This window comes from Sinohyriopsis cumingii, chromosome 3 (genome assembly GCF_028554795.1).
Source record: "Sinohyriopsis cumingii isolate HCF-2022 chromosome 3, ASM2855479v2, whole genome shotgun sequence".
In the NCBI taxonomy this organism is placed as follows: Eukaryota; Metazoa; Mollusca; class Bivalvia; order Unionida; family Unionidae; genus Sinohyriopsis; species Sinohyriopsis cumingii.
Window position 1 is genome coordinate 103,005,954 of NC_142963.1, and position 14,240 is coordinate 103,020,193.

The 14,240-nt window shown below is 36.2% G+C and overlaps 2 protein-coding genes across 4 annotated transcripts in view; one reads left to right on the forward strand and one right to left on the reverse strand.

Moving 5' to 3' along the window:
- LOC149803427 (prolyl 4-hydroxylase subunit alpha-2-like) overlaps positions 1 to 4,697 on the reverse strand; it is a 36,742-nt gene extending 32,045 nt beyond the window's left edge. For all 3 annotated transcript variants that reach the window (XM_089953135.1, XM_089953136.1, XM_089953134.1), the window contains exon 1: positions 4,013 to 4,697. In XM_089953135.1, coding sequence (XP_089809261.1) covers positions 4,013 to 4,215 — 203 coding nt within the window. In that variant the 5' untranslated portion in view covers positions 4,216 to 4,697. The remainder of the gene's footprint in view (positions 1 to 4,012) is intronic.
- A 2,632-nt stretch (positions 4,698 to 7,329) lies between these two features.
- LOC149803428 (prolyl 4-hydroxylase subunit alpha-1-like) overlaps positions 7,330 to 14,240 on the forward strand; it is a 45,613-nt gene continuing 38,702 nt past the window's right edge. The window contains exon 1 of the mRNA XM_089953926.1: positions 7,330 to 7,488. Within this exon, the coding sequence (XP_089810052.1) occupies positions 7,330 to 7,488 (159 nt within the window). The remainder of the gene's footprint in view (positions 7,489 to 14,240) is intronic.

Here is a 14,240-nt window from a genome sequence, read left to right on the forward strand (position 1 = left end):
TTATGACGGAAAACATGCAAATCCTGTTGAAAATACCTTAGGGATGCACTTTTGAGTTAACAATTTCACGTTGACGAATAGCTAGAAACAGCCCAGGATAAACTTTTCATTTTTGTCAATATAAAACTATACAAAGAAAAAAGAAAAGAAATATGTAACGTGAAAGCTGGCCCTTCTAGTTATCATCTGTCACTCTCTATTTCAAAATGAATTGTGAGGTAGCGCTGTGAATTCTTTTTTGTGGCAAAAAAGATAAATTAAATAATTATTCATGTTTTTCGTATATAAGTAGGTGAATGTCGATAGGTAGGTGTGAATGTAGATAGGTAGGTGTGAATGTCGATAGGTAGGTGTGCATGTAGATAGGTAGGTGTGAATGTAGATAGGTAGGTGTGAATGTCGATAGGTAGGTGTGCATGTAGATAGGTAGGTGTGAATGTAGATAGGTAGGTGTGAATGTCGATAGGTAGGTGTGAATGTAGATAGGTAGGTGTGAATGTAGATAGGTTGGTGTGCATGTAGATAAGTAGGTGCATGTAGATAGGTAGGTGTGAATGTAGATAGGTAGGTGTGAATGTAGATAGGTAGGTGTGCATGTAGATAAGTAGGTGTGAATGTATATATAACAACTGACTGTGAATAATTGTAGTTGTCAATTCTGAATATGAGGAAGTCGACTTTGAGCACATGATTTATGGCAACTGCGATCGAATTGTCTAAACAACTCTTTCTCCTTCTCTCTGGCACACGTAAATATACACACATACATACATACATACATACATACATACATACATACATACATACATACATACATACATACATACATACGTACGTGCGTGCGTGCGTGCGTGCGTGCGTGCGTGCATACGTACGTACGTTGTTGTTGTTGTTCTAGGGTTTAACGCCATTTTTCAGCACAAGATAGGCTATACATGGCGGCCAGTATAACTGGTGGAGGAAGAACCCTGGAAAACCCCGGGAAGAACCACCAACCCACGAGAAGCTACTGGCAGGCTTTCCCACATACCCACGCTAGCCGAGCCTTGGACTCGAATCCACGCAGACAGAGGTGACGGTGAGCGCTTTAGACCACTCGGCCACTCGGGGCCCTACATACATACATACATACATACATACATACATACATACATACATACATACATACATACATACATAGATACATACATATATGATACTGAATTTACTTTGACTTTGTAAAAATGTACAAAAATTGAAGCACATAAGCTGTAAGAATCGGAATGATATGAAATAATTTTTAACATTTTGTTTTTGTTTACATTTTTGTTTTATTTATTCATTTCTAAACTTACGCTCAAATGCTTACGCTGATTAGCAAATGTCTCTCTATTGAACTTTAGGGTAAAGAAAAAGCAAGTACGTGTATTTCGTAATTTCGAACATTTACTCTGCCTTTTCAACTCATTGTATCACTGAAAACCTAGAAAAGAGTCTGTAGCTCAGATTTAAAACAAAGGAAAGTACGTTTCTTGAAACAACGTGTTCACTCAACAGTGAATACCTTACATGCACATCTTACCTTTCAATAATTAGATGCAACGTTCGTTGTAGCAGAAAGCAACAACTACCGAATTCCAAACATCCCTCCCTCCCTCTCTCTCTCTCTCTCTCTCTTATATATGCACGCATGCAGGCATAAACATATACATACACTTTGACATTATATCACTGCGCTTATTTCTTTGTAGATTCAAATACACGTCAGTGTCTCGCCTGCGTTATCTTGTCTATCGCTTTTTCAGCTTCTACGGCAGTGGTTTTGTGAAAACATTTTTAGAAAGTTGGATGCATCAGGACACGGATGCTGGTGGGATCGAATTCGCTGAACGCTTGTTATTTGGCAACTACATCCTTTTTATTTCATTTTTTCAGCCTCCTCTGCACGATTAATATTTTACCATTTTCATATACCAGAAACTTGTATTTGTGCAAATATATCTATTTAGAGACATCTAAATACATTTACTATGTGCATCTCTTGCATAATAAATTAAATTACACATACACTGGCCAATACCTATAATAATTTACAGTACTATGTTCTATGCGTTCTCTTCCCACAGCCACAAACCTCACACAAAGCACAGAAGATGTCATTCACTACAAATAAATAAACATGTATAAAATATTTATATAGCTTGTTTCGTTTTTATACCGCTGCAATAATTTAAACGCAAGCGCAAATTGGGAATTTAAACAATCGTTTATCAGTTTAAACTGTGACTGGAGATATATACTACCTGTCGCGTTCCATCGAAACGTTTGCATTAGACGACTGTAGCCGATAAAATGCACGACATATACAAATGAATGGCGAGAAGATAAAGAATACATAAGGAGATAAAATTAAAAACCTTAAATAAATGCACGAAAGATAAACGAACAGATAAAAAACTATACTCCATGAGATTCTAGCTTAAACGCAACGCCAAATACATTCATGAACTGTGAATGTTGAGATATAAAAGATAAGCTACGATATTCAAGCTTAGAAAGAAACGGTTGAGAAATGCGTAAACGGTAAACGTTGAAATTATCAACGATAATTGATGATATTTCAGTTTGTAATTCGAACGCTGGGAAATTCAATTCAAATGTATTGTTGACATACATAAATCATTCAGGGTATGCAGCATCATGGAGCCTAATGTGTGTGTGTGTGTGTGCGTGCGCGCGCGCGTGTGTGTGTGTGTGTGTGTGTGTGAGAGAGAGAGAGAGAGAGAGAGTAATGTAATTTTTTTCTTTGTCCTATAATACGATTGCTATTGCATGTTTTATTGCCTACTTTCAAAAAATCAATTGACATTGAGGTAATCTAGGGTTATCTATACTGTCAATAGCATGTGTGGTGCGCGTCGATACAAAGGCATTTTATTCATACTGGTATTATATACTTGCAACTTGCATCAGCGATAGAGAAAGAGAGAAGCGAAAGAATAGCATCAAACAAAAAATTAGATATGCCGATAATTTAAAAATCTATTTAATGAATGTGTGTCTGTGTCAGAGAGAGAGAGAGAGAGAGAGAAAGAGGTTTTTATATTGAATATGGCTGTTTTTACTCTTCTATTGCATACATATTGCTGTATAATTAATGGCAGGGCACATATTTGTATTCGTATGTATTGAAATGAGCGTCGAAGAAAGAGGTACAGCGGAAAAGCAATATATTGAGAAACAGCGCTTGTGACAGTAATTCAGTATGTATGTGCTTGTATGTCCGTCTGTATGTATGTCAACCATTTATCTCAACACTTAGGATCTAATGGGAAGATAAATGTTGATTTATGGCAATCTTTATTCTCATGTGCGATAAGCTGCAGGGGCGCCTGCAGAATTATTTTCGTGGGAGGGGACAAACATTTAGCGGTCAGCTATTAAGTTTAATAAATATAGGCCAAAACAATTTTAGAGGTGAAAACCGGGGTGGGGGGGGGGCAAGCCCTTTCCCATATGCATGGGCACCCGCAGGATTTTTTACGGGGGGGGGGGGGTCAGTCATTCACGGCCGGGGGAGTTAGCTGCGTAGTTCCGTGCGAAGGAGTTTAAAACTAAAGCTAATATTTACTAAGCATTTTTAACAGAATCTTGTGACATATTATCAGCTTCATTTGCATGATTAAATTTGTCGGAAAATATATATATATATATATATATATATATATATATATATATATATATATATATATATATATATATATATATATACACATATTTGCGGTATGATTTGGGGGGTCACGTGATCCGCTTGGCCTATGCTGCGGACACACATGCCCCTATGTACTGGCGCCCATGATAAGCTATGTGTATTAATGTGAGTTTTGGTGGGGATACTGATCTGTTATGTGTTTGGGTAAATGTGTGTGCGTGTGTGGTGGTGTGTGTGTGTGTGTGTGTGTGTGTGTGTGTGTGTGTGTGAGAGAGAGAGAGAGAGAGAGAGAGAGAGAGAGAGAGAGAGAAAGAGAGAGACCTTTCTACATCCTGAAGAATGGGTAGACGAGTTCCACTAGATCTTTGTCTCGATACATATTCCTTTAGTCCACTGACAAAGCTAGTCTCTAGCTCGTATAATTTCTGTAGTTTAACAACAGCGGTGAAGACATTCGCATTTACCCGTGCTAATGCACAGATTAACAGGAGAGCCGAAGTCAGATGCAGCTGGGTGGCAGCCATTTTAAACTGAATTCCTACTCAAACCCGGTACCAAGATTTTGTCAGTATATTTTGGTTTTTCTTCGCAATTATCAGTAATCTCTGTTAACTTGAAAATGCAAACTTGCATGTAGTCTAGATCATGAAAACAGTACTACCTCTAGTGTTACTGTTAATGCATATACCGGCCGATGGCCCACACATGTGTAAGTATCCACTCCGTTGTTCAGGAAAACAACAAATTCATATTACATAGTAATACATATACTGCAAGCGTCGTATCGAGCTACTGCCGGATAGTAAATACTATTGTGTGAAAAGAAACACCGTAAAATGTTGATTCTTTAAATAGATTTCTGGTCGACAAACTATAAAATCTATAATTAACACTTGTTTCTGGTTGACTAGGTAGCAAGTCTACAGAAGCCCGTTAGTGTTGCAAGTATTTCTGGTGGACAGGGTAGCAGATCTACAGAAGCCCATTGGTGTTACGAGTGTTTCTGGTTCACAAGAAAGCAACTCTACAGAAGCCGTCAGTGTTGGAAGCACTTCAACGTAATTCGAGTATAGCTCGACAAAGGCCAGTGCACAGTTTATGTACGTGAGACGAATCAGATGCACCAGGGTAGCAATCGATTTCAAACGAATTATAAATCTGACACGGTACCACCAGTATGCCAACCTAATGTGTAAATTTTGCTTCGAAATTACTAATAATCAACGTTACCTTGTTTTAAATCCGAAACTTACATATCGTATAGATCATGTATAATGTAATAACGTTGTCTTGTTTTAAGGGGGGGGGGGGTAATTGTAAAGTGTGGCGCCCTCTATACACCGTACTTCTTCTTCTTCTTCTTCTTCTTCTTCTTCTTCTTCTTCTCTCTCTCTCTCTCTCTCTCTCTCTCTCTCTCTCTCTGGCTGGACAGCTTTGGAAGCGAAAGGAGGATGGAGGTTCCGTTTAATTCATCATCATATTCCAGTCGAAAATAGTATAATTTACTGTGTAAAAGCAAAGAAATTGTGTCATTCTGTGCAAAACAAACATCTTTCCGATAAAAATCCGACACAGAAAAACCATAGACCTTCCCCCCCCCCCATATCAATGTATCTGAATCGGCAGGTTATGATCAATGGTGTACTGAATACAGCACATAAATGCATGGTGCGCATGTTGTAAAAGAACAAACACCTTTTGCTACGTTTATGTCCCTAAATAATATAACGGAATCAAGCGCTATGAATATATCCATGACATACCCACGGACTTGATTAGCTAAAGTGGCATGCATTAAGCCCCTAACACATAAAGATTAGAAAATATCTCCCCCCCCCAAAAAAAAAACGTTACGTAATAATGACGAATTTCCAAACAGTAGTCACTTCGTAAGCTTTGTGTAACTATTTACGCCATAAGACCATATATATGCTCAAAATGATTTCGACATATGTTATAAATTGTAATTAACACTAATTGATAGGATTATCTGGATTTTATTAATTGCTAATGAGTCAAAATAGTGAATAAACTGCCACTAGAACAACCAATTTTTTTTTGTTTATAAAATTTTGCAACAGAGCTCGAAACTCTGTTTGAAAGAACATTGTGGTCACATGATGGTCACTGACGTTGTGGCTGGGTAAAATCAAGTTTACAACTACATGTTAAAATGGGTTAATGTGATGTGACTTGGATTTTAAACGTAACTTTAACAATTTTTCAGTCATATCGCTATGATGTCTGCGATGTGACAGTTTATAGTGATGTCTAGCACTGGGGCATCATGCCGCAGACATGTAGCATGATGTTCCACCCAGTCACATTGTCCTGACACCAGGTCGACCAGTCCTAACACTAACCTCTTAATGCTGAACGCCCAGCGAGGCAACTGTTAGTACCATTTTTGTAAGTCTTTGGTATGACCCGGCCGGGGATCGAACCCACGACCTTCCGCATCCGAGGGGGACGCTCTAACCACTAGGCCAACGGAACGATTAAAGGGGTTATTTGTAGTATGACTATATATTTTTGGAACTTAGTCAATATTTGACTATATTGTTGAAGCTAACACAATTAATTTTTGTTGTGTCAGTTAATTAGCATTTTTACCTATTTTTGTATTTGCAAGAATGTAATGTAGGTACACCTATAATTTAAAATATATAGCTTTAACCGTGCTCAATGAAGTCGAATGGTCAAATTACACGATATAAGGACCAGACTGGGTACATAAACCTTCAGCAGTTACTCACTTAAGTAATACAATCGACTATAAATCTCAGATTGACAGCCAAAATTCCAGTCTGTGCATGCATTATCGTCTATCGGTACACAGCAGCGCCATTGAGACACTTAGGAACGCACGCTCATACCTTCCAGGGTCAATGGATAATTTCCTGCTTGTTGAAGATTATTTCAGTAGTTATGAAAATAATCTAGTGCCGCTGTGGTATTTTAATTGTGTTGTCATATCAATTTTTCGGACGTAACTTACTACTCGTGTGATGTAAATTCAGAATCCACGTGATGTGCACAAGATGTAATATATATATAATAAAAAAACATCATCTACGTCTGACTAATGGCAGACGACTCATAAAATGAGTAATATAAAGAGATGTTTCAGGTGGAAAATTGTCGTAGATTAAACCCTAATAGAGTAATATTTTTATGCACGTGCATACTGTCACGTAAGCTACAAGTACGTTTAGCATATCTGGCGTGGACCGGTGTGGGTATGGGTGTGTGGGGGGGGGGGCAAACTTTGACGTCATGCACCATCATGAAGAAGGCGTCTGACTGTACTGTCTAGACATGGTCTAATACAACTCTTGCTTGAAGAAAGCGTCTGACTGTACTGTGATAGACACAGTCCAATACAGCTCTTGCTTGAAGAAGGCACCAGACTAATCCACGTAGAAATGGTCGATACAACGTTCGGTAGCAGTAAAGTGGAACTTTTGAATCCTTTTTAGAGACGTGCGATGAAGCAATTTAAGCAAGTGGGTATCTAGATAAAGGAAACTAATGCCTATCTAGAATCTCCATAATGCAAAAGTCAAGTTTGGTATGCAGTAAAGAAGCTTATACTATTTACACAGAGTAAGGCGATTAATCACGAGACCTATGCAAATATGCCTACTGTTCTTCGCATGCCAGCTGCACGATCAGTTCAAGTCCAGCGGTCTATTCCGACACAAATTCGTAATATGGAGAGTCCTATTCAGCAGGTTAACTTGGATGATTTGATAGACAAGTCGATTAATGCCGCGGTGCGAGCTTCTGGGCGAGGGGCAAAAATTTTTCCGTAGCCGGGGCGGCCGAGAGATATGGTACAGTGTTGCTACAAGTTATCAAAGATCGCCGTGGTATCATTACATATGTGTTCCTCTGGCTGAATGACAGGCTAGTGACACAAATTTACCATGCTTTTATGCAGAGCTTCGTATCCGAGATGATGTATTGTTATGTATGTTTGATTTATTTTATATTTGATTTAATTTAATTGTTTGTTAGTTTAATTTTTTTTATATCCCATTACATGCTATTGTAATGTAACTTTATTTACTGAAAAAGAGTTCAGTTCTGACTGATTTATTATTTTTCAAAGCAAACAACTAATAATAGAAACTTTGTATCTAATGCTGACCTAGTTCCTGACATTGATTCAGAACCAGTAAGCGCTGTAGTAAACAACTTTTAAAATTGTAAAAATTCTTTCTCAGAGTAAGATTCATAAAGTGGATTCGAGGCCATAGTAATTGTTACAAACTCTGTTTTTTTTTTGTCGCCAGAGGATTGACCCACATCCGGGCATCCGTTTTGCGTTGTTGTTAGATTTATTACCAATGTTTTGAGAAATGATGGTTATTCTTGCCTTAACACTTGAGAAGTTAAAGTGTTTTATGTTGTGACCAGTGTTGGGCTAATTATTTTGTTTCTTAAAATTATTTGGAGTTCAAGATTGTTTTCCCAGGAAAAACTAGTGCTCTAAATTAATTCCGGGACAAAGACATTTATGGAAATTTATGCAGAATTAAAAACAACTGGAATAGTACTTTCAACAAAGAACTGTTGACACACCAGTGGACGCTGACCACGACATACGTCATCACCTTCCATTTCGGATTCCATCGGAATTAGAACTCAGTTTCATTAAGAAGTTTTATTACTAGGACATTTTTTTTGTAATTCTTGGATTATTTTTTATTTGAGTCGTAAAACCGTTAAGTTCTTTTTATCATTTTTACCTTGTTTTCCAGAGAAATAAATTATTTGTTAAATTTTACAAAGCTTGTGGTCTTCACTCTTTTCTTGTTACTTTTTAAGAGCCTAAACACATAATAGTGTATTTTAGCGTTTAACACGTCTTCCGCATACACTGTTTGTTTAGATCTGCTGCATTACTCCTTTGCTCACGTTCTCTATGTGTCTCCGACTCGTGATTTTCCGTCGACCTCATATCTAGGACGTCGATAAACCTGCTTTGATAAAATGTGCAAACGTCAAGCCACGAAACCTTTATGTCCTTGACAGACGCCAATGCTAAGTCATTTATCAACTTCCGTGACTTTATGTCCACCCCAATCAGATAAACATAACTGGGAGTATTCTTGATGGAAATGAATATTACCTGGTTCAAGTCATCTCTGTTCGGTGTGAGCCATACGGGGAGGCACGTGCTGTGAGAGTAGTATCGATTTAATTTTAAATGAAAGACAATTGGCTGTTAATATTCTGTCTTTCACTATATTCCTTGAGATTAAAATTAGTGCATATGAGCTCTGAGTCTACCGTGTCAGAGCTTCTTTAGTAACAGTTGGAAGCGGTTTCGGGCCATCGCCCGTGTTAAATACTTCCTCAAAAGATTCCACAGCTGCAGAATCTTTGGGACACGTGGCTGCTAGTGCTAGCATGACCAGCGCAAGAACAGACACTGGTTCCGCTTTAATGGTAGTGTACTAAATGGCAGACAAAATTACGTAGTTCAGCGGAATTACATCAATACATTCGTTTAAAGACAGTCGGTGTATTCAACTCAAAACTTTTAGAACGTTGACTGTGTTACTCTTAACAAGAACAACGACACGTTCACCGTCCCGTGTGCTGAAATTTACTTCATTAAACGTATTGCATATAATAACACATGTAACAAATCCTTCATTCCAATGGACGTCTCACACAAAATGTTTACAACCACCTTTATATTTGCCGCTGTAGGTACCATTTGGTGTGAGGACCAAAACGTCAACACGGATATACCGAATTTCTCAGCCACACTGGCTATCCTCGGCTTTCGCCATTAGATCTTGTGTTATAATTAGCTCAGAAAAAGTCATTCCTGAACGACCAGATATAAACAAACAACACGAATCATTGGTCCTGTCTGCTGATCCTGAGATCGAAGAGAAAGACGCTATTGGTTCTGCTCGCACTATTGTGATCGACAAGAAATGCAATCAACCACTGGTGCTAGAGTATTTGCACCTTTATCTTGTTAATATGCACCGCTTCATGATGAGGCGAAAAGAGGATCCAAAACAGATGGACATCGAGTACTGGGACTACTTGAGCACCCTAAGTCGCCAGTCAGGTCAACTGCGTTTTCGCTGCCAGTACAACACCTGAATATGCTGTCTTGGTAATGTCTTGTGCGCAATTGCAACCACATGGCCAATATGGCATTTGGCTATAAGTTCTCGCCAATAACCTTTCCTTTGGGGGTATGTCGGTCCCTCTTTCATAATAAACAGAATGCACTCTACCGTATCACAGTTAATCAGCCAGAAAAAGAAAAGAAGGTAATGCTTGGCAAGTGTGATTCTTTTCTAGCGTGTCGGTGATGTTAAGGAAAATGGTACCTTCTGTGATGTCACAATTGCCTTGCCCATAAAAGTAAGAATTAAATATATAACTTAAGTACCTTCTCATGGTCAAGATGGAGCCAAATCTGAAAATCATGACTATGAATGTAAATGGTGTAAATAATAAAACTGAAAGTATTACAGCACAAGCCAAAATATATGATGTAATTTTAATACAAGAAACGCACGGAATGCCGATACATGTCATGAAAAAACTGGAGTAGGACTTAGACGCGTTAGTTTTTATTAGTAACCACCCAACAGTGAGAAAAGCTGGGGTGGCAACAATTATCAAGCAGACCGCCAAAGGACTAAACCTTGAAAATATAGGAATACCGAATGACTTACAAGGACGCTTAGTGGATCTAAAACTAAACAATGGAAATATATTCAACATATACATATTACCTGGAATCACAAGAACAAAGACGACCTTTATGTAAAATTTGAATATATATTCAAAAATTTGCCATGGATCCCTGCATTTTAGGCGGGGATTTTAACTGGGTAACTACCGATCTAGATAGAAGTGAAGGATTAACTGAAAACAACAGGAACATTTTTAAATAGATTAGGACCTTTACAAAAACAAATAATATTGTAGATACTTTTAGATTTATGAATAAAAATAAGAGAGATTATACATATAACTACGTCAATAATAGTAGAATTGATATGTTGATATATAATTATCGGAAAGTGAAACCGATGCACTAATAAACTGTGAAATTCTACAAGAAAAGATTTCAGACCACAAATCAGTATTCCTAGAGACTAAAATTCCGAACACACTTAAAATGGGGACATGGAGTGATGGAGTGTGGAAGATGCACAGTGCTCTCGTGCTCGATGATGAGTACGTGAGCACTGTTCGTACGCACCTAAGCAGCATGATACAAGAACACACTGAAGATATAATGACAGAATGGGAAAATATTAAAAATGAGATAAAACGGATAACAAAATCCTAAAGTAAGACAAAAAAAAAAATAAATAAGAAAAATTTTTTTAAAAAATACTTAAATGGTGGTTCAAATAAAAGCATGCAGAAATTATGACCCTTAAGAGACCGCTAACAGAGCCAGAAAAATAATAATTAAACAATAGATATTACACAAGTGATTAAATTAAAAGCGGGAAAATACGAAAACTTATACAAAAAAGGGAGGGGAATTTACAGAAGACAAGAAATTAAAAGGGGATAAAACAAAAGATATATATACAACAAATTGATGATAATGTTTATAAAAATAAAAATGGCATATTAGAAGGTATAAGACAATATTTTGCTGAGATATATAAATCTCAAAATATAGATGAAGTGATAATAAATAGGTATATAAAGGAAACAATGTATAACTAAATATCATTAGATGACAAGATTTTGTATGAAAATTTTATAACTAACAAATAAATTTTAGAGGCAATTAATAGCTTACAAAAAGGTTGTTGTTGTTGTAGGGTTTAACGCCATTTTTTCAGCACAGGATAGGCTATACGTGGCGGCCAGTATAATTGGTGGAGGAAGAACCCTGGAAAACCCCGGGAAGAACCACCGACCCACGAGAAGCTACTTGCAGGCTTTCTCACGTACCAACGTTAGCCGAGCCTGGGAATCGAACTCACGCAGACAGAGGTGAGATGGCAGTGATCCGTAACGGTGAGCGCTTTAGACCACTTGGTCACTCGGGGCCCTTTGGAAAAGGGAAATCACCAGGATCGGACGGTATAACCGCCGAATTTTACACAAAATTTAAGTATTAACTTTTAGATTTTTTAGAATTACTATATAATAATATACTTTTTAAAGGGGAAATGCCTAAAACTTGAATGGAGGGAATTATTACTCTAATATATAAAGGGAAGGGAGATACAAAAATCTTAAATAACTGGAGACCAATAACATTGCTAAATAATGATTACAAAATCCTAAGTCAAGTTATAACTAACAGAATAAAAAATTGTATAAATAAACTTATTGATATAAATTAAATTTGTGGGGGGAAGGGGAAAAATATCATGAATAACGCTATCTCTATAAGTGCTATAATTTAATTACTAAATACTAAAAGGGAAAAAGGAGTCATGTGTATATTCGATCAAGAAAAGGTTTTTGATCGAACAGAACATGACTTCATTTTTAAAACAGTAGAAAAATGTGGCTTCGGACCCAACATTATAAAATGGGTAAGAGCCATGTACAAAAATATAAGTTCAAAAATAATAATAAACGGAGATCTCTCCAAAGAAATAAGTATACAAAGATCAGTTAGACAGGGCTGTCCCCTGTCTATGCTGCTATATGTAATAGCTATAGAATCCCTGAACATAAACATTAACCAAGATAACAATATTCAGGGAATAAAAATACCAAATATGAAAAGAGATTTCAAAACTATATTATATGCAGATGACTGCACTAACTTTATCAGAGATGGATTATCCTTCAAACATTTACAATACGAATTCACAAAATTTGGAAAAGCCTCTGGTTCAGCTATTAATCACGATACGACAGAGATTTTATTAATCGGCAACTGGCGGGGTAACCAACTGGCTTTAGGAATCACATATGGAACAAACTCTACTCACAAACACTACAGTGAGCTATTAATCAAGATTGAGACACAAATATATACTTTGTCACATACGAAGATTAACCTCATGGACCGAATACAGGTAACTAAAACCTACATGTACAGCCAATTGAACTATTATAAAATGAGCTCGATACAACTAACAGAAACAATGATTAATAAGATTGAAAAGAAAATACTGAGCTTGATTTGGGATAACAAAATCCACCATTTAAATAAACACCATATATGCAGACGTAAGGACAAAGGAGGATTAGCCCTACCCAACTTAAGTACAACACAAAAATCTAACATTTTGAATAGATGTAAATATATAAATAGCCCTTCCAAATTACCATGGGAAGCTATTTTCATATACTTATATGGATGCCTATGTCGTTTTAACAATAAAATATTTCAAAATAACTTAATTAAACTATTAAAACCACATAGGACTTGTAAAAGAATAAGCGATCTATTATATAAATATAAAGATAACAAAGATATATGGGATAAAAACAAGAAGACATATAATATACTAAATGAGATAGCAAACCAAGATAAACACAATAGAATTCAAGTATCTGAATTTAAGCTGGCTGATAATATGGAAAAATTATGCGAACATAAAATCACCGGGCTGTCCAAGGTAGACTATTTTTTTTTATATCTACATGGAAGCTGGATGACCGGTGAGGCGGCTTTTAACTTACATATAATCAACATAATACCAAGATGTAGGTTATGTAAAAACCATATTGGTTCAAAAGAACATTTAATATTAAGATGCACAGAGAAAGATACGGAGAGACAAATTATAAAAAACAAAATCATAAATAAATATGGAATTTTTAATGCCATGCAACTATTGTTTACAAATAATATTGAGGAAAATAGTTTATACACTGACATAATATGGTATATCAACTCCATTATGAAGATAAGAAGGGAAGATTTTGACTAATAAATGCTAAATTCTAAAATATAATTCTAAATTAAATACACTAAAACTCCTAAAAGAATTTAAAAAATTTAATATAGATACTATAAAGTGACAGACATTTTTCTTAAAAAAAGAGGTCCTTGTAAGACTACACTATCTCTGACAACTACACATACAGTGCACACATAAAAACACAAATACTACATAAACAGCTTCTTCCACACTTTATTCCAAAAATAAATAAATCACTAAAGAAAAATATCGTATCATGACATGAATGAAGTGGATATACAAAACAAAATTGTTTCCATTTAATTATATTCAATATGGTGACATTTAAATCATAGCGAAATCTTAAGTATGACTGTTTTGTTATCATGACAAAATAAGTTATCTAATGTTATGAACATATCTTGAGAGAAAAAGCACGCACGTATAGTGTTATCTGTCCTTTTATCATTGCAAACTGTAATCGTCAGCATAGAGATATTTTGTTGCATAATGACGAGTACTCTTAACAGTGTTTGAATATTTTTAAACTAATAATAAAACTTTGTTCTTTTTACTGGCAAAGACAAAAGGAAAATATTAACAAGATGTGTTTTCTAATATGATCGCACATCAGGCTTTAAGCCATATAAACAATCTTTATATTCTATAGG